This window comes from Giraffa tippelskirchi, chromosome 13, assembly GCF_054371585.1.
Source record: "Giraffa tippelskirchi isolate mGirTip1 chromosome 13, T2T-mGirTip1v1.2.pri, whole genome shotgun sequence".
Lineage (NCBI taxonomy): Eukaryota > Metazoa > Chordata > Mammalia > Artiodactyla > Giraffidae > Giraffa > Giraffa tippelskirchi.
Window position 1 is genome coordinate 96,540,772 of NC_137287.1, and position 18,744 is coordinate 96,559,515.

The window sequence follows — 18,744 nt, forward strand, 5'->3', positions numbered from 1 at the left end:
CAGACTCAGCTCCTGTTGGGTTCCCTCTCTACCCACCAGGGTCCCATCCCAGACCTTGGCGGCACTTGTGGCCTGGTCCCCCACAACGGACTCGGAAATGTTTGTTGAATGAAGAAAGGAAAGCATCTAGGTGCGCCCTTCCGCTCTCACACGCTGCAGCAGAATCCTGCAGCATCCCAAAGGCGCCCTCATGTGGTAAGTCCCAGCATCTGCAAGGCGCAGACCCAGTGTGTGTGTGTTTTGTGGAGCGGCCTGTCCTGACCTGCAGAGAAAATAGTCACTGAGGAGAGCTGGCCCTCTGTGCTTTCTGAGCTGTGACAGGGCACAGCCTGGGGCTGGGAGTGTCCCAAGCCTGGTCTTGTTGGTCAGCATTCCTGTGGGGTGCACACTGCTCACAGAGCTGGTCCTCCTCGGGGCAGATCTCACACAGGTCTTGGTCCCAGCTTGCGGCGCTCAGCAGGAGGGTCCAGGGTGGTCCAACCCCAGGACAGCCCAAGTGCCCTCCCTGAGTACCTGGGGTTCCTGGCGAGGCTGGGCTCCAAGGCCAGAGTGGTGTCCCACACCAGGTGATAACCCTGGGGTGGGGAGTCAGGCAGCCCATGGGCAATTGGGGGCAGCCTGAAAGGACCTGCTGGACAAGGGTGAGGACCCAAGGCGGGGCCTGGAACCCTGTTATCGTTCAGGGAGGCTGTGTGTTTTCATCTCCTCCTGGCTCTGGGGCTCAGCTGTCGTCATCCCCACAAGAGTGTCTTCAGAGCGGCTTCTCAGGGGGCCTTGCCCCGGTCACTTCTGGCCCCTGTCCTCCAGCACAGTGGGCCTTGCCCCAGTCACTTCTGGCTCAAGCTCCCTGGTGGTGAGTGTTGAGACACCAGCCCGCCAGCTGGGGCGGGGAGTGGACCTGGGGAGGGCAGATATGTGCTGTTCTCTGTGTCCATTCTTGTCTAGGCTGCTGATGTCCACCAGGGAGCCAGGCGAGTCCCTCTGTGGAGGTGGGGACAGCTGCAGGAATGTCGGTGGGACAGGGAATGTATGGCCATGCTCCCCCAAAAATAACATGTCCCCAGCTCAGCCAGGGGGTCAGCCGAGCCTTGGTTTCCCCAGGGCCCCCTCTCTCGTCCATCCCAGGAGATGCACTGGTCTTGTTCTCTTTGTGCCAAGGAGAACAGGGATGTGAAGCTGAGGAGGGACGTGCCGAGTGCAGGGCCTGCCTGAGTGTGGGGGTCCCGATTCCGTGATCTTTGCTTTGCAGCCCCATGGGGGTGTGGAGGGGACGCAGTGGCAGTGTGTGTGCACGAGAAGACCCCACCACGTCTCAGTCCCTCTGGAATGGGGGCCCCACATAGCGGCAGGCCCCACCCCCTCCCCTCTCCCTGCTGGCAAGCCCAGGGAACAGCCCTGCACCACTCCTGCTTCTCGACTGTCACTCTTTGCTCTGCACCCCACCCGGCTACTGGAAGCCCAGAGGTGAAGGCTGGGCTGCCAACAAGGTGTAGTCTCAGGGTCCCTGCCAGGCCAGGAGGTGACCAGGAAGACCGATTGGAGAGCTGGGTTCCTGATCTCTGCCCCGGTCAGAGGATTGCTGGGTACCTGGACCTGAGGGCACCCTGCCCTGGAGGGGGGATAAGAACAGGGCAGAGAGAACGGGAGCATGTAGGAGGTGACTGTCTGGCCTGGGCTGACTGCTGTCTGGCCTCGCATCAGACTGGGCTGTGCTGGAGTGCCAGGGGGCGGGGGGCTCCAGGGGTGTCTGGAAGCTGCTGTGGGCAGGCGGCATCAGCCTTGGCATTTATTAGGTTTCATTCAAAGCAGAAAAGTACTTTCCACAGGGCTGGACCCTTGGGCAGGCCCATCGTGGGGTGGGGGGGGTCCCTGGCCATCTGCTGGAGTGTCCTGGCCTGGACCCAGTCTGGTACCAGCCCCAGTGCAGGCATGTTTTGAGCACTCACACAAGCTTGTGGTCCCCAGGGTGACTCCTTGGACCTCTGCAGGGAGTGTCCTGTGGGCCAGGCTCTGGCCAGGAGCTCGGGGGTCCAGTTCTTCCCCAGGAGTGGGATCAGGGGTCCATGTGCGGGTGTGTGAGCAGGGAGGCTGAACACAGACCCGCAGGGCTCTGTGGGGTGCAGGGCGCAGGCCCAGCTCTGTCCTGCAGCATGTGGCCCTCCCTGCACTGCGGCTGTCACGCAGCAGTAGCCCAGCCCGGCACCACCAGCCCAGCGGAGGTCCTGAGAACCCCCAGCACCATGGACCTGCTGGGTGGGACTGGAGCTTAGGTGGACTGTGACCTCAGGCCTCCTTTGGGGGAGGGTTCTGAGGGGCAGAGCCCCAAGCTTCTTCCTGAGGCCTCCCACTGGATCCTGGCCAGCCTGGGGAACATGCTGAGGTGTCCCCCACACCTGGCAAACCACTTGGAAGGTCCATTCTGGTCAGGAGCCATGGCCCCAGGAAGGGAGGTAAACAAGCACAAAGCGCAGCGGATTCTTGCTCCAGTCAGCCAGGGACGTGGGGGCCACTCCCTCAGGAAGAAGGTGCAAGCTGTCTCCTGATACAGCCACCAGAGAAAGCTCAGACAGGACAAGGCCCCCACCTCCTCCCACACCTAGCGGGGACACCGAGACCTAGGGCTGCCCAGAGTGACCCTGAGGCCCCTGATGGGCTCCTCCTTCCCCCTCGACCAGAGGTGCCCCTGGGGGTGCTGTCTGCACCCCTCACAGAGGAAGGAAGAAGGGATCAGGCGTGCTGCGCCACTGTCGGGCTGCGGCTCTCTTGGCCTTTCCTGTCCTCCAGGGGGCAGGAGATCAGAGGACCCTGTCCTGGGGCTCTGTAGTGACCCTGATGTGGTGCTGTGGGGCAGACGGAGGCCCCTGGCTCATGCTCCCATGTCTCAGGGCTGGGCTGGAGGACTGAGCTGCAGGGGAGGGGAGGTATATACCCTTGTCCTGCAGTTGCAGGGAGGCAGGGGGGGCGGTTTCATCATGGAGGGCCCACAGCTGGAAACCCAAATTGTTCCTTGTGTGCCGATTTTCTGCTCCCGGCCTGGGGTCTGGGGGCTGGGAGAAATGAGGGAGACCAAGGCTCCTGAGCAGGCTTAGAGCCTGGCTGGAGGGGGGCATCCTGACCCGGTTAAGAGGAAAGAATGCAGCCATAGAGCCAGGGTTGGGGGCTTGCGGGAGGGGAAACAGGGCACACAGGCCTGGCCGGAGAGGACGATCTGCCCCAGGGGTGACCCAAGATGCTGTCAGGATGGGGGCGCCTGGCGTTGAGAGGAGCACAGAAAGAGCCCAGGACACGCGCAGGCCAGGGTGCCAGCAGGTGGCGCTGGCTCCGAAGACAGAAAAAAAATGCCTGCAGCAAACCTGAGTGGGTGTCACTGCGGCTGCAGATGGTGGGGGAGGGGTCTGGTTCTCCCCGGGGCTGCGGAGCCTCATGTGCCTCAATCCCGCACAGTCCAGAGGTTTGGGGCGCCATGCGGTCAGGCACATCCACCTCCCTCCTTTCGACCCTGGCTGGCCCTGGGTGTAAACCGCCCTCCCTTCTCATTTTGACCCATGTCCTTGAGGCGCGGAGGCCGTTCCAGGAGCTCAGAGAGGGCCACCCCCACCCTGTGGCCCAGTGGACTGAGGCAGGACAGACTTTGCAGTGACCTCAGGCCCTATCCCACCCCTTCCATCGTAACCATGGCAACTGCCCAGCGCGCCGCGGTTGGGGCGAGTGGCCCTCGGGACACTATTGGCCCCGCGCCCGTGGCGCTCCTGTCCCGCGGGGCCACCCGCCGCCAGCACCGCGGACAGCGCTCCGACTTGCCCGCGGGGTGGCCCTGACCTCCCCAAACCCAGCCCGCGCGGCCACCGACTCCCCACCGTTCTCAGTCCCCCACCGCCGCCACCGCCAGCGCCCACCCCCGACTCTGCCGCCCCCCGTGGACCCTCCCTTTGTTTCCCGGCCCTCGCTGCCCTCTGGACGCTCTGTTCTGTGGGTACACGTGGCCGCAGCCTCGTCCGGGCCGCAGGCTTCCCCCTCGACCGCCCCCACCCTCCCCGCAAAGCCCGCGGCGTGCGGGTCCCTTTGTGTCCCGCGGCTAGGTCCCCGGCCCGGCAGCTGGGCCGCCCTCTGGGAGGGCGCATTGTTCGCTGGATTTGTCCGCGGCGCGAGGGGCCGCCGGGGGCCGGGCTCGCCTTCCTCCCGCGGGAGGGGCACCGCGCCGGCCCGGCTCGCGGGCCATTTCCATGAGAAAGGAGCGGCGGAGGCGCCTCTCTTGGCATTCACCGCGTGCCTTAATTGTATAGACATTAAATCAAGGTCCGCTGTGAACACGCAGAGGGGCCCTCAGGGCTGCAGCGGGCGGCGAGCGGCGCGGCCCGGCCCGGGTCGGGGCAGCGGCTCCAGTTCGCGACCGGTCCTCGCCCGAAGGGCGCGAACGCTCCGGCGTCTTCGCGGCGGGGCTCGCGGGGCGGGGGCGCTGCGCTACGCCGACTGTGCCTCCTCGGACTCCAGTCTGGATCCGCCCCCAACTCCGAAGAGCCCACTCTTCTTCCCCTTCCGCAGCAGGGAGGGGGCCCAAGCAAGCCCTTCGGGCGTCCCCGGAACCTGGCACCCCGCGGAATCGCGGCAAGGAGGCGCTGGAGGCGACGGGTTGAGCTAGCGAGTGCGCGCCTGGCCGCCTGGCGCGGGCCGCCGAGGGGTGCGGTGCCCGCCCGGCAAAGCGGCGCGAGCTTCTCCGCAGCGACCTCCCCCGCAGAGCCCCCTCCCCGTCACGACCAGCGAGCGCGCTACGAAAGCGGCTAAAAGAAAGAATCTCGATGCTCAGAAAGGAAAGCCAGTCTCTTTTTACAGCCCAGCGAGCTCACCCTCCCCACGCGCCGGTACCCGCGAGACGCTCGAGCCGTTGGTGGAGAGAAAGCCGGGAAGACGCGGAGAAGCAGCTCGAGGGACTTGTCCCGGCCCGGCCCCGAGCGCAGTTACCCGTCCGAGGCGGGAGCTGCAGCCGCCTCCTGTCGCTCCTCGGCCGCCGCCGCCTCCGCCTCCTCCTCGGGCCCCGCGAGCCTCGCGGGCCCCGGACGCCGCTGCCCGGTTCGGAGAGCGCGGGGAGGCAGCAAAAGGAGCCGAGGAAGTCCCCGAGCTCCGCGGGCCCGCTGGGAGCCGACCGTCAACGGGCTCAGAGCAGCGAGCGCCCAGCTCCTGCTCACCCGGGCCGGCCCAGGAGCGACTGTCCCCCGCCCGCCGCCGCAGCAGCTGCCCCCGCGCGTATCCGCGCTCGGCTCGGGCACCGGGCGATTATCACTGGGGCGCGCGGTGACGTCACCCGGACACCGGCTCCGTCGCCGCCTCCCCGAGGTGTCCTTGAGAACTGCGGGGCACGCGCGCCGCGCACACGCGCATACACGCACTGCGCGCCCTGTGCCTCCCGCGCACACTCGCCGCGTCGCGCTCTGCGCGCTCTTCCGTTCACACGGACGCGGCCCTCGAACGCCCTCGATCGTCCCCGGCGCCCGGCGGCCGCACGTCTGCCCACGGGAACGCGTCTCTCTCATCCACACACACCCGGACCCTCCCGTGCCCCTCCCGCACCCACGCGAACGCTCCTCCTGCAGCCCCGCGGCCGCAGCCCGTCTGAGTGCACGTTGACACCCACAAACCACGCCTCGGCCGCACACAGCCTGGTCTCACACACAGACGCACCACCGCACAGCCTGCGCCGCAGGTTCGCGCTTCCAGTTTCTCCCCCCATAAGGCGCACACCGTCCTGCTCAGCATCGTCACTACCCGCAGAGCCTGCAGCCCCCAGAGGAAGGGAAGGCTCGGGAGCCCAGCGCTTGGAGCGGCCCACTGGGTAGTTATCTGGAGGAGGGAGACAGACACCCCATCAAAGACCACTCTCCTCGGTGTGTCCTGACTGGGGTGGGGTGTTCTTATTCGGGGCCCACGGGCCGCCGAATCACGGGTGACACCCCAAGGCCTCACTCTCACCCTGTCCTTGGAGTTCTGAGGGCTGAGCCTCATTCGAACCTCTCAGGCCAAGAACCAGTGGCTCCCCGAAGCCAGACCTCCTCAGGCCTCCCCCACTGGCCTTTGTTCCAGTGCAGACGGTGAGGGAACCTCAGGCCCAGGCCTGGCCAGCAGGCCTCTGTCCCCTCTCTTTCCCTTCAGGCCCACATAACCCCTATGCCATCTGCCTCAGAGCAGAGCCTGCTGACTCTCCCACCTTGGACATGAGGTCCTGTCCCTCCCTGTTGGCCCTCTCCAGCACTGCAGGAGCCCCAGGGCAGCAAAAGCGACCAGGGCTGGCACTCAGGGTGGCTGTGTGCTCCACCCCCGCATGCGGGTCCTCAATCCACCAGAATGGCTCTCCCCTAGGGCCCTTCCTAGCTGCAGTTCCTTGCCCTTTGCTAGGGTTGGGAGTTGCCCTTCTCCCTTGCATGGGGGGCAAACTGCCTCCCTCAGCCCAACATCCAGTAAAATCCCAAGCCTGCTGGGTTCTCAGCCACAGCCAGCCCAGGCCTGATGCTTGCTGGCGGGGGTGGAGAGTGGGGGACACAGGGCAGCCAGCAGAGACTGCGTCGACTGCAGCCTCTAACGCATCTGAGGCGGATCCCCACAGGCAGCGGGGACCGCTGTCCATGGTGTTGAAACAGAACCCCGAACCCCAGTCTCATCTTGCCTGGCCTCGCCTCTGGACTTTTTTCACCCCACTCCCGTCTTCTCCCTAGAAGGGTCGGGGTGTACTCCTGCCCTCCTCCTTTGACTTCCTGGATGGGTCCTTGTCGGTTCTGGCTTTCAACTCCCTGCAGCTTGTCTGCATTCTATGGGGGAGGGCTCCTCAGGTTTACAGATTCTGAATCTTCCTTCAGATCCCCCTTTGTACCAGACTGGCTCCACCCAGAGCCAGGGGAGGATCACCAGCCCTCTCAGGCCTGCTCTCTTCTCTGGCTGAGCACCTCCACTCTGACTCCCCTCAGATCTCTCCCCAGGCAGGTAAGGTGTGTGCCCCATGTCTGGGATCAGACCAGCTTTCTGTGCAACCCCAAAACAGCCTACAGCATTTGCTCTTGGGATCCCAAGCACCCACCCACAGAGCCTGAGGCTCACCCCTTCTTCCATTCCCAGGGACCCGTGGCCCCCAGCCAGGGCCCACAGGAGGAAGGGTCGCCTTGGGCACCGGGTGGGTGCTGGATGAGAAAAGACTTCCTGCCCTGCCCGTCCTACTGCGCCAGCCTGGTGGGGACCTTCTTGGTGGCCCTGAAGCCTCCGAAGGTTCTGTAGAAGTCAACTCACGGCTGCTAGACCCCCGCTGGGGTGTGTGCTCCTTTCGGCTCCTCAGGTGCCACCCGGCCTCACCGCGCCCCAGCCCAGCCATACCCGAACCATCTCTGCACCGCTGCCCACGCCGCCGCTTCCGCCCAGCACACAGAGAATTTGTGTTTGTGGATTCGTTTATTTGCCAGCTCCACGGATCGGGCAGGGGCGCCTGGCTCCCAGCGGAGGGCGCGAGGAGGTGCCTGGCCGATTGCTCAGTGCTGCGGATTCCGGGCTACTGCCTCCTTGCGCACAAAGGCCCTGAGAGCCTGGGCCGGCAACTCGGAGGTGGGTCAGGTGGCTTCGCAGGGCGGGGGCAGGGAGGAGGGAGGGAGGGATGCAGCCGAGACCCCCTTCCTCCTCCCGTCCCCTCCCCTCCGCCACCGTGAAAGGCTGCGAATAGCGTGGGATTAAACAAATTCACAGAAACCAGGGAGGAACCCCCGCCCTTTCCGCTCCGGCTTCCTCGTCACACCGCCCGCCCCTCCTGGGTGCGAAGCCTGTCATTCCTCTAGAAAGGGGAGGGGCCGAGGCACCGATGAGAACCGCTGGCTCTTGGCCCCTCGACCCTTGACCCTGCCCTAGCTCCAAGGTGGGAGAGGAAGGGGAACGGGGCCTGGAGACCTGAAGGGAGTGGGGAGAGGCTGGAGGCCAGCGGCAGGGGCCTGCAGGGCAGATGTAGCCTGGGAGGGGGAGGCTGAGAGCCTCAGCCTGAAGAAGGGCGACAGTTTGCAGGCCCAGGGCTCCAGGGCGCCAAGGCCAAGCCCTGCTCATGGTCCAGCCCTGCTCTGGACCATGTCTTGGACATGGTCCACTGCTTCCAAGCTCTGGCTTGGGTGGTCCAGAGACCTCAGAGGCCCCCATACAGACCTACCCCTGCAGCGAGGCCCGGGTCCCCCCCAACATCCCCAGGGAAGCTCCTGGTTCCTGCTCATTCCTCCCTTCCCTCCACGCGGAGCAGGTGCCTGATGCCCTGGGGGAAGGGAGGGGTCCCACCCCCGAGAGGGACCCCATCCCCCAGTCAGGACACTTCTGGGGCCTCTTCCGCCCCCTACATGCTCCCAGGGCACCGACCAGTGGCTTCTCCCTGTATGACTGCGGGGTGTGCCGAGAGCAGGTGCAGCGCGAGCCCCCCACAGCGTAGAGGCTAGGTCTCTATTCCCGTCCCTAGGCTTAGGTCTGGATGGGGCCCGATGGGAGGGGTTCCTCCCTTCGCCCTTTGAAGTGGGTGGGGGGCCGGTCGCCCGCCACGCCTGAGTGCGGAGGGCGGAGGGCTAGGGCGGGAGCAAGGCCACCACAAAGACTGCGATTGTTAGCCGGCAAGCGCACAGTGGGCTGGGCTCGGGGGCCAGCATGGAAATGAGACTGCAGCCCCTCTCCTGGGCTCCCGCCCCTTCTCCCTCCTCCCGGCTCCAGCTGGTCCAGCTCCGCAAGGAGGGACCGGTGGAGGAGCACCCAGCAGGCCCAGAGGTGCACCTCTCCTGCTGGGTCATCAGGCTGTGCACGCCGAGGGTGGTGGCCAGGAGGCCAGGTGAGTGGCGCACCTAGACAGTCAGGCACGGCAGAGGCCAGTGCAGGGTCCCAGCCAGGGCGTGGTGTGAGGAGTGCTGGCCGAAGCCTGGCCAGTGGGAGGAAGGGGCCTTTTGTTCCCCTGGCACCCCTGCCTGACCTCCCTGAGGTTGTAGGTGCCTCCTTGGTCACCCAGCCACCCTCCCTTGCCCTGGGTTGGCCGCCCCCCTCCAGCTAGCTGCATCCTGGAAGTGGAGCAGCCCCCATTGTCCCCAGGCCCAGCCCAGGTCCCAGAAGGCGTGTTGTGGGGAGGGGTCCCAGGCTGTCCCCCACTCACCCCACCTAGGGGTCTAGTGTCAGCAAAGTGCCCCTGGGAAGGTGAGGGTGAGGGCTTGCTGCCTCTGCTGCCCTCTGGGAAGTACAGATGAAGTTGGGGCAGGAGCAGCCTGGGGACTAGTCTCCCTGGGGTTCCTCCAGGGCCTGCAGAGCCCCTTCACCAGCCCTGAGCCCCTTCTGCCTGGCTGCAGGGGCCCAGCCTACCGGGGCATGCAGGACCCCATGAGTGCAAGATGGGTGCAGACCCCATGCAGGGCCCCATGGGTGCAGACCCCCTGGACTAGGATGCCCATTTAGAACCTGGGCCTCCTTGGAGAGCTGGGAGCAGGGACTGATTTCCTTGGCCCTGAGGTCTCCCTCCATCAGACCCCTGCCCCACTTGGCTGTTTGTCTCCTCAGCCAGGCAGGGTGACTGTGGGGTGAGCCCAGCCCAGCCCAGGGCCCAGGTTGTCTCAAGTCTACACTGGTGCGGGCTCTGCCTGTCCCCACCGCCTCCATCCACAGCCTGGGAGAGGGGCAGGCCTGCCCCCACCAAGGTCCCCTTCCCGTCTCAGAGGTGAGGAGGCAGTTCTGCCCCAGGGGCCCCCAGTGTGCCCCCTTCTCCCTCAGCTCCCAGAGGTCCCAGCAAGGAGTCCACCCCAGCAGCATCCCAGCTGGAGCTGGCCCAGGCCTAGATTCCAAAAGACTGTGATGGCTTGGCTCAGATCTGGGCCTCTGGCAGCCTTCGACATGGCAGGGGGAGGAGGGACCAGAGTGGTCTCCTGCTGGGCACTCCTTCCTCAGCCCCAGGTCTCTGCCTCCCCCATCCCTTCGGCTGTGTCTCTAGTCCCAGTTCTTCTGCCTCCAGGCGAACTCTTTCCCTTTGGTTTCTGGGTCTCTTAGATCTGTGTGTCTCCATCTCTCTCTGCACTGCCCCCCTCCCGTTTCTCCCTCCTTCTCTGCTTCCTCTGTCCTGCCTCCCACCCCTGCCTCTCTTCCCCCACCTCCCTCCACCTCTGAGCATCTGGCTCCTTTTCCTCCCTGACCCACACCTCTTTCCAGCCTCTCAGACTTGCCTCTTCTCAGGGACAGGAGCACTTTCCTGCTGCCCTCTTCAGGTCTGACCCCACCCCCCAGGATGTGTCACAGGGAGTGTCCCCTGCTGGGGGAAACAGGTGGAACTTCCCACCAGGCCTTGGGAGGGGAGAGGGTGGCAGAGGGATGAAGGGGGAGGGGAGGACAAGTTATGGTCCCCAGGAAAAAAGACCCTCCTGTCCAGCCAGCGTTTATCCCTGGGGTTGGGGGGGAGGATACAAGAGTCCAGGGGATGTAGATGGGTGTGTTACAGTGGTCAGCGGCAGGGGACAGATGCTGGGCCAATGCTATGTGCCCCAGGAGAGGGGCAGGAGCATGGTGGTGGGAATGCAGGGCCAGGTGGACAGGGGCTGCTCAGACTTGAGGGCTGGGGGCCCATACTAGGGGCCTGGGCTTGATTTGGTGGGAGTATCCTGGGGTGCAGGTGGGGGAGGGGAGGCTAGTCATCTGTCATCATGTTACTCAGAGCCTTCAGCCACCCATGGGCTGGTGTGGAGTCCAGGGGTCTGTTTGTGTGCATTTCAGGGTGAATGTTTATTTGAGACAAGGGGTAGTGGTTTCCCACTAATGGTGGAGTTCTAAACTGGAGGACAAGGACATGGCAGCCGTTTTATTTGTGTAAAAATAACGTGTTAATGACAGCACACACATCTGAAATAAGATGGTCCTGGGGAGCTTGTTCAGAACCCTGTTTCCTCCCGTTCTGAAGGCCCCAGGTGTTCTAAGAGCACCTAGTTTCCACCAGGACTGGGTGAGGAACAAGGAGAAAGCAGGTGACCAAAATTGGGCCTACAGGGAGTCCCAGAATGCGGCCCATCAGAGGTCTGGCAGCCTCAGGACAGGAGCCTCTGGAGGTAAGGGGTTTGCCACCCTCGGCACCCCCATGCATGGCCTCAGGGGTGAAGGGGGTGGTGGCTTTCTCTCCTTGTCAAGCCCTCCCCAAGGATGCCAACTTGACCTGGTTCTGCCATGGAGATCCTGATGGACCTCAGGGCAGGAGGGGACAGGACCCCCAGAAAGTGCCTGTGGCTGGGCAGTGGGCAGGGAGCTGTCCAGGGTGCTGCCCAGACGACCAGAGTGTCTCTACCCATGGACGGCGTCCAGTCTCTTTTGAAATGATCCTCTGGTCATCGGCCCACCCTTTGTTTGAAAGGGGCAGAAGCATACTCACAGCCAACCATGAAGTGTGGAGACCTCCAGATCCTGCCCTGGGCTTTTGAGAGGCAGCTTTCCAGCTCATCTAAACCTCTGGCATCACCCCTGATACTCTGGGTGGCAGGAACTCAGGGGACTGTTGGTGAGGGGCAGCTTTCCAAACACCTGGAAAACTCCTTGGACTGTAACCTGTGCACCACCTCAGTCCAACAGTGACTGTACCTGCAGGCTTCAGGAGAGTTCTGGGCTGCTACCTTCCCCTGGGCCTTGGGGAGGTCCCTGCTGGACTCGTCTACAAGACGAGGAGGGGGATATGGGGCCCTCCAGGACTCTCTTCATGGCTGTCTGGCACCCTCACCCCACAGCCCGGCTGAGCCTCAGGACTCCTGTCCCCCACCCCCACCCCAGCCTGGGGCGTCTGCCCCGCAGTGCTGGCCAGAACAGGTCTCCACACACCCAGCCCTCTCACCCTGCCCTAGTCTGTCACCGAGCCTGTCCACTCTCCTCTGTAGTGTAATCCCCCACCCCCTGCCACCCTCAACTAGGACCCCATCCTCTCAGCTCTCACCAGCTTAGCAGTTTACATCCAGTGCTCCCCTCCAGGGTGAGACCCAAGTGCCCAGTTGCCCCCCAGAACTGCAGGACTGGTGCCCACTCTGAGTAGCCCCCTTGACCTCAAATGTAGGAGGTGGGTTTGTGTTATGTTTACCTGCTAGCACCTTCCTCGTCCCCTCAGTTTACTCCTCGAAGACAGACCATGTGAACCTCCTCACTTGGGGGCTGGCATTGGGCCCTATGGCACCAGATGCAAGAGGTCGATCTCCGGGGGACTCAGAGATGCACAAGCTGCAACCGGCCCTGGCCTGAGGGTCAGAGGAGAGCAGAGAGTGGGCAGCTGCCAGGGGAGGGGCCAAGGTGGAGGAAGCAGACAGGCAGGGAGGGGTGGGGGCCACCACAGCTCTTGCCTCTCTTCCTACCTGGATCCAGCTGGAAGCTTGATAGCCAAGGAACAGAAAAGTGGTCAGCCTCCTGGCTGCAACAGGACAGCAAATGGGGGAGGGACAAACAGAGTACCCAGCTCAGGTAGGGCTCAGGTTGGGGCCCAGGGAGGGCTCAGGTAGGGGCTCAGTTAGAGCCCAGGTAGGGCTCAGGTAGAGCATTCATGGAGGCCATGCCTGTTTTCTCTTCTCTGAACCGGGCACAGGAAGGCTCATCTGACCACACTGGCAGGGTCTGTGAGTTTCTCTTGCTGAGAGAACTGAAGTGATCCCCGGGGCCTATGGCTGGTCAGGGAGGTCAGAATACAGACCCATATGCCCAGGCATCCTCTCCCGGGTGTGGTTGGTCCTGAGTGCCCAGAGACCTTTTCCTCCATCTCGGTGGCAGGCAGGCTAGGATGTGGCCTCCCCTCCACCTGGCTCCTCTGGATGCCACCTGCTTCCTTGAGCTGCCCTTTAGCCAGTGTGGATGGGTTCCTGCTCACCTTCATGCCGGGAACCCACCTCCGCCCTGGCCTGGGTTGGGGGTTGGACAGGATGGGGAGAAGCAGAGTGTGCAGGCTGGTGGTGGGTCAACCCAGTGCTCAGAGCCCATGGGGCAGTGGGCAGGACTCAGAGCACCATGCACTTGATGAGATCAAGAGACTGCTTGCCCAGACTCAGAGCGGGAGGGCCTGACTTCCCCAGTGGCCCCAAAGAGTGTACAGGGAGGCAGGGGGTGGGCTCTTGAGGGGTGGACCTGGACCACAGTGGGAGGAATGGGAGGGAAGCAGGCACACAACCCACCCTCCTCTGAAGGCTGCTCAAGACTTTCCAGAGGAGTCTCACCCTCTGGACATCCAGCTGGGATGCCTGGGCACACACTCAGAGGTCCGCAGTCACCCCCCACCCCCAGGCCCCACCCCACAGAGCTCCTTTGTAGCGATTGTGGTCCTTGCCCTTAGGGTATATAACCCTTGCCTCAGGCTCTGCTTTGCGGGGATCTTGGCTGAGACAGAAGCTGGGGCTCTGGGAAGTGGCTGGGGTGACACTGGAGAGGCTGGCCAAGGCTGGGATCACTGCTGTGTCTCTGCCCCAGTCAGGGATATTGGAGTAAGAGAGGGAGTGGACAGTTGGACGCCTCCTTCAAAAAGTCCACTGCACTGTGCTTGGGCCCTGGGTGGGAACTGGCATCCTGCGAGGGGACCAGATGGCCGACTGAAGGACCGCGGGGACGCCCTCTGCCAGGGCTAGGTCTGGCAAGAGCAAAGGGGTCTAATCCTGTGGACCCCCGCCTCCAGGCTGTGTGGAGAGCCTCGGAGCCTGCCCCCAGACGGCCAGCGATCAAAGAGAAGAGTGGGTCCAGGAAAAATCGAGCTGCCAAGTGGTTGATTGGCTTTGCCTCCATCAGCCTGATGAATATTCATGAGGTGCGCTCTCTTCTTGAGCCGGAGCTCTGCGTTCAGCCTGTGCGCCTGCGTGTGCGCGTGCGTGAGTGCGTGTGTGCGGTGCAGGTCACACACGCCTCTTCCGCTGCCTGCCAAACGCCAGCCCGCGCTTGGCCCCGATTGGCCCGGCGGCAGTCTAGGAGATGCCATGGCAACCCCTGGCTGGTTATCTGGCGGGTCCCCCCTTCTTTTCTTTTCCCATCAAGCCCCTGCCGATAAACCCTAGGCTAATGGTGCGAATGTCTGTGCTGGGTGTGCGCACATAGGTGTGCAAGTATCTGTGAGCGAGTGTGCAAGAAGCAGGGAGTGGAAGCAACGGTCACCACCCCCCAGAGCAGGCAGCCCACGGGAACTCGACGGGCCCACTGTCCACAGAGGGTGTGGGTGGGAGTCTGGTTCTAATTTCCAAAACGACTTGGGGTAAGGCCACCATTTTACTCGTGGGAGGAGGTGGGTGAGAAATTGAAACCAACATTCTGGAGATTTGTTAAGTTTCCTTTATTTGGGGACATCAGAGAACTTAATTCTTTGATGTCAGCGGCTCATCGGGATCAAGAAACCAGAGGCTTTGGACCCAAAGTCAACCACTGACATCTACTCAGCATCACCAAGCGGCAAACTTCCTGCGTGTGCAAAGGGAGAACATTTCTGACACCTCACCTCCTCTGAACAGTGTGTGTGTGTGAGTGTGCATGCTCGTGTGTGCGAGTGAGGTGCACCCAGAGGTCATGGTCCTAGCTGATACAGACACACTTTGTGAGCCACGAGGCAGACTCATTTGCACCGCCGACTGAGAACCAGGTAGCGGTGTGATCGCCATGGAGAAGCCCCGGGTCAGTTCCTGCTGCGTGCCCAGACCCTGGGAACCCTCCCTCTGCTCCTCCCTGGCTGTCCTGAGAACCCCATCCTGCTGGCAGGGGCTGTGGTCTCATCTTGATGGTGGCAGATGAGGGTATTTCAGCAGGTCCTGGAAGGAGCAGGGTGCATGGTTTTCCATCAGCTGGGGCGCTGTCAGCCCAGGTTCCTGGTGTTGAGGGAGGGGTTCGCCCCAGGGAGTAAGGAGGGCTGGAGAGAAGGGAGGTGGGCTCTACTGAAAAGCCCTTGAAAGGCAGCCCTCAGGACCTTCTCCAGGGCTTGGGGTTGGGTCTCTGGGAGGGCCTGGGTGGGTAGTCGGAGCAGCACAGGGGCCCACGGTCCTGGGTGCACCTGAGTGTGAGGGTGGGTGTGTGTCCCGGACAGTCCAGGAGACTTGGAGAGGTGAGGGGCAGAGCATCCCAGAGAAGGAGTGTGAGAAAGGCAGGGAGGAAGGGCCTGGGATGGCTGGAGTCTGCACGAGGACCCCTTGCCCCAGAAGCGGTGTATAGAGAATTGTGTGCCCCACAGGGGAGACCCTCTGTGGTGTTTGGAGGTTAAGGAGAGAGTGAGGGGCCTGAGAGGGTCTGACACACCCTTCCTCACTCTGTAGCTGCAGGGCCCCTCGGGAGTGCGGAGGGTGGCCAGTGGCTGGTCACACTTCAGTGGGGTCAGACGGACTTCAGAGCACCAGCCGTGGCACTGGCCTGTCTGGTTCTCCAAAGGAGGAAGCGGGGACCCCGGGACCACGTGGCTTGCGGTGCCCAGGGGGGAACCTCTGCCTGGTAGTCAGGTGTCCCTGCGCGGCCGGTGTGCAGCTGGCGGTCACTTCACACACTCTTCCTGCCGGGCCTCCAGGCTGCACCCTGGGATACACAAACAGAGGGAGAGAGGCGGCACAGACCGAGGAGCGTCACCATGGAAATAAGGTGTGTTGGGAAGCTGCAGTGCAGAGGAGCTTGTGGGCAGGACACCCTGATGGGGGGCGCTGGTCAGTGACAGGTGTGTCCTCCCACAAGTGTGGGAATGGGGGCATGCTGGGCTAGGGGAGCCAGAGCTGCCAGTGGCCCCACAGCTGGCTGTTCGTAGCTAACGCTGTGTTCTCCCCTGGCGGGTATGATGGGTCTGCGTGCAGGCTGAGAGGTGCCCCCTTTGGGAGCAGTGGTCCCACATGCCCCTGGGAGGGACACAGGACACCAGGACACTGATCTCTTCCTTCCTTCTGCTTCTTCAGGGAGAGGCACCTCCTCCTCCAGTCGCCCCACCCCGCCCCATGCAGAGAGGAGGTGGTTCCACACTTGTAGCCAAAGCTCTGCCAGGAGAGCATCTCCTCATGGCTCTGGGAGGGGGTGGCCTCCCGCAGCCACGCCCTGCACCCTCTGGCATCTGGCCCCCTGGCGGGGGCCCGGAATCTGCCCACCAGCCCTAGGGACAAGTCCAGCAGCTCCTCCGCCCAGCACTGCTCTTGCCCATTTGGGGGAGCAGTATCCCTGAAGAAATTAACGTCTTGGTAAGCTGCCCCCCGCCACCTGGAATGTCACTGGTGAGGGCAGAAGTCAGCAGGGTAGGGTGGATGTCTGCTCACCCCAGCCCTTGTACCACAAGGTCATAGCCAGGGTGTCTCCAGGCCTGTGCTCAGCCTAGGGGAAAGTTGTCCAGCGGCCAGCATGTGGCCTCAGCTGTCTAGTTTCTAACCAGCGGTCAGAGCCCAGACCCCCTGAGCAGTACCATGAGTGACTCTCATACTGAGAGTGGTCAAGGGTCCTTCCAGAGCCCCCAAGGGGCCAGGAGCTCTGAATGCCCCAGAGAGGACCAGGGAAAAGCTGCCCGGAGGCTGGATCTCATCGCTCTGGGTTCCAAGGGGGCCCGTGCCGCCCACCATGAGCAGTCTGGTGCCAGGACGCTCCTGCCAGCAGCTGGTGGCCAGCAGGTGAGGGGGTGGACGGCCAGCAGCCCTGGCCATCCCCGGGGAGCTGGTCTTCACTTAATACCTCCTGCTCCCCCAGGGCCGCACCAGCCTGACTGCCACCGCCAGCAGTGCAGTGAGAGAACTGAATCTGAGGCTTATCTTTGGAAATTAATCCAGCTCAGGGTGGGATTAACCAGGACATCCCTTTAGATAGTGGAACACAAGGTCGGGGAGACGGGGGGCTGGGAACAGCCAGCTGGGAGCTGCTGAGCCCTGATTTTCCTCTAAGTAGAGCTGCTGGTCACCACAGGGAACTGGGCGGGGGGCTGAGAGCTGGGGGTGGGGAGGGAGGTATTGATGAGGGGGCAGGGTTTGGCCCAGAAGTTCTGGGGGGAGAGGTAGAGGCTTAGGGATGGTGGTCTCCAGAAAATAGAAGGAGAGAGATGGGAGAGGGGGTGAAGAGGGAGGGGGAGAAGGGGCACTTTTTTGCTGTTTCCCTGGATCCTCCCTACAGCCTTCAGGCAGTAGTCCTGCTCACCCCCAACCCTCTACTTTATAGAAGGGGAAACTGAGTCCTGATGCTTCCTGCCCCCACCAGCACCCCTAAAGGCTCCTGTCCAGCCAGGTTGTTCCCTCGTGGGCAGCCCACAGCACAGACAGGTTCAGGCCAACCAACCAAGGGGCAGACAGGAGGACAGGTGGTGCTCTAGCCACCCCCCTCCGCCCATCCCCCCCGCCACTTCCTCCTGCTCTCCTTGTCCTCCCCCGCCTTCCTTCCCCCATCCTTGGTGGTCCAGGGCACCAAGGGGACATGTCCCGTGGAGGGAGGGTCTCTCTGGAAGAGCAGCACTCCCCTCAGGTACCAGAGAGTCCTAGGAGGGTGACCAGCTCCTGGCCTGTAGCCAGCCGCACCGTCCAGCCAGGAGAAGGATTTCAGACAGCTTTGTCCAGAGTTGTGGCTTTTGGTGGTAATTTTATGGAGCTTCACGATTCCTTGTTCATTTTCTTTTATTAGACTTGGATTTAAAATCCAGGGCTCCTTGGAAGGGACAGGAGAGAAATTTACCTAATTCATCACCTCTGTGTGCAAACACATGAAGAAGAGACGCCCCTTTAAATGGGGCCTCAGGCCCAGCACCTTTGCAGAGTCCACACGCCAACCCTGCCCCCACAGCGCACACCTTTATTACTCTGTTAATTTGGAAAACAGGTCACGGGAAATTACATTGCTTGAAGTAGGACACCAATTATAACACTGCATTCTATTAAAATGAGAGCATCTCAGGGATCTTTGTTAGTTTACTGTAATGAAAGGCAAAGTGTTTGGAGTTTAGTCGTCACTGGCTCTTGACCTCGCAGTGGCCTTGCCTCTGCCAGGGGCGTCAAGGCGGGAGACCCCAGCACGTGTGGCATCTTGGCTCATGGTTTACCACAGTCAGTTTGTGATGCACGTCCCAGCAGGACAGAGGACGAATGGATAATAAACACACTGCTGCCCTTTGTTAATAAAAACGAGACAGAGTTCCATCCACTAGCAAATGGGATCACTGTCTCGACTGCATTCAATCCGGGAAGCAGCGCCTGCAGCGAGCACCAGCTCAGCAAGGCCTCGAGGGGCTGGGCGTCTGTGGGGCAGACCTGACTCCAGCCAGGCCAGCAGCACCCATGATCTTGTTCTTGAAGCCACACGTGCTTGTCTTCAAGCTCCAGGAGGAGACCAAGGCACAGAGAGGATGAGGAGCTTGCCCATGGTCACACAGCCAGTGTGCCTGCCCCTCACTCTCGTCCACCAGAAAACAGGAGTCTCCTCCCCAAAGACGAGCCTCGGTCAGCTCCCAGATAGGGCAGCTCAGGGAACTGGGGTCCACCTTAGCCCCCTCCCCTGCTCCGAGGAGGAAAGAGTTGCTCCAAACCCCACTTCCCTGGGTCAGGGCCTCCCAGAGAAGCCCTGGATGCGACGGTAAAACAAAGGCTTCCCAAGGAGGGGCTGTGTCCTGGGGGCTGGCAGCTGAGGGGGCCACACAAGCGAAGGGTTTGGGAGTGGGATGAGGCCCCAGGTATGGGTGACGTCAGCCTTGGGGGAGGTGGGGGTAGATTCGCTGGCCTGGCTGTGTGCCAGCCCCACCCACAGCACATCTTCTGCCAGGTGATGGAGGAGACATGGGCACACAGGAGCCCCGTGCCGCGGGGTATG

At 62.7% G+C, this 18,744-nt stretch overlaps 1 protein-coding gene across 1 annotated transcript; it reads left to right on the forward strand.

Moving 5' to 3' along the window:
• The first annotated feature begins 3,674 nt into the window (after positions 1-3,674).
• On the forward strand, positions 3,675-17,838 carry LOC145530975 (uncharacterized). The gene is made up of 10 exons (XM_081552297.1): positions 3,675-3,803; positions 3,890-4,558; positions 4,831-5,550; positions 5,654-5,827; positions 6,846-6,969; positions 7,316-7,578; positions 13,643-13,771; positions 15,367-15,570; positions 15,876-16,151; positions 17,566-17,838. The coding sequence occupies exons 1-9, from the start codon at positions 3,675-3,677 to the stop codon at positions 16,068-16,070; spliced, it is 2,607 nt and encodes an 868-aa protein (XP_081408423.1). The 3' UTR covers positions 16,071-16,151; positions 17,566-17,838.
• The last annotated feature ends 906 nt before the right edge of the window (positions 17,839-18,744 follow it).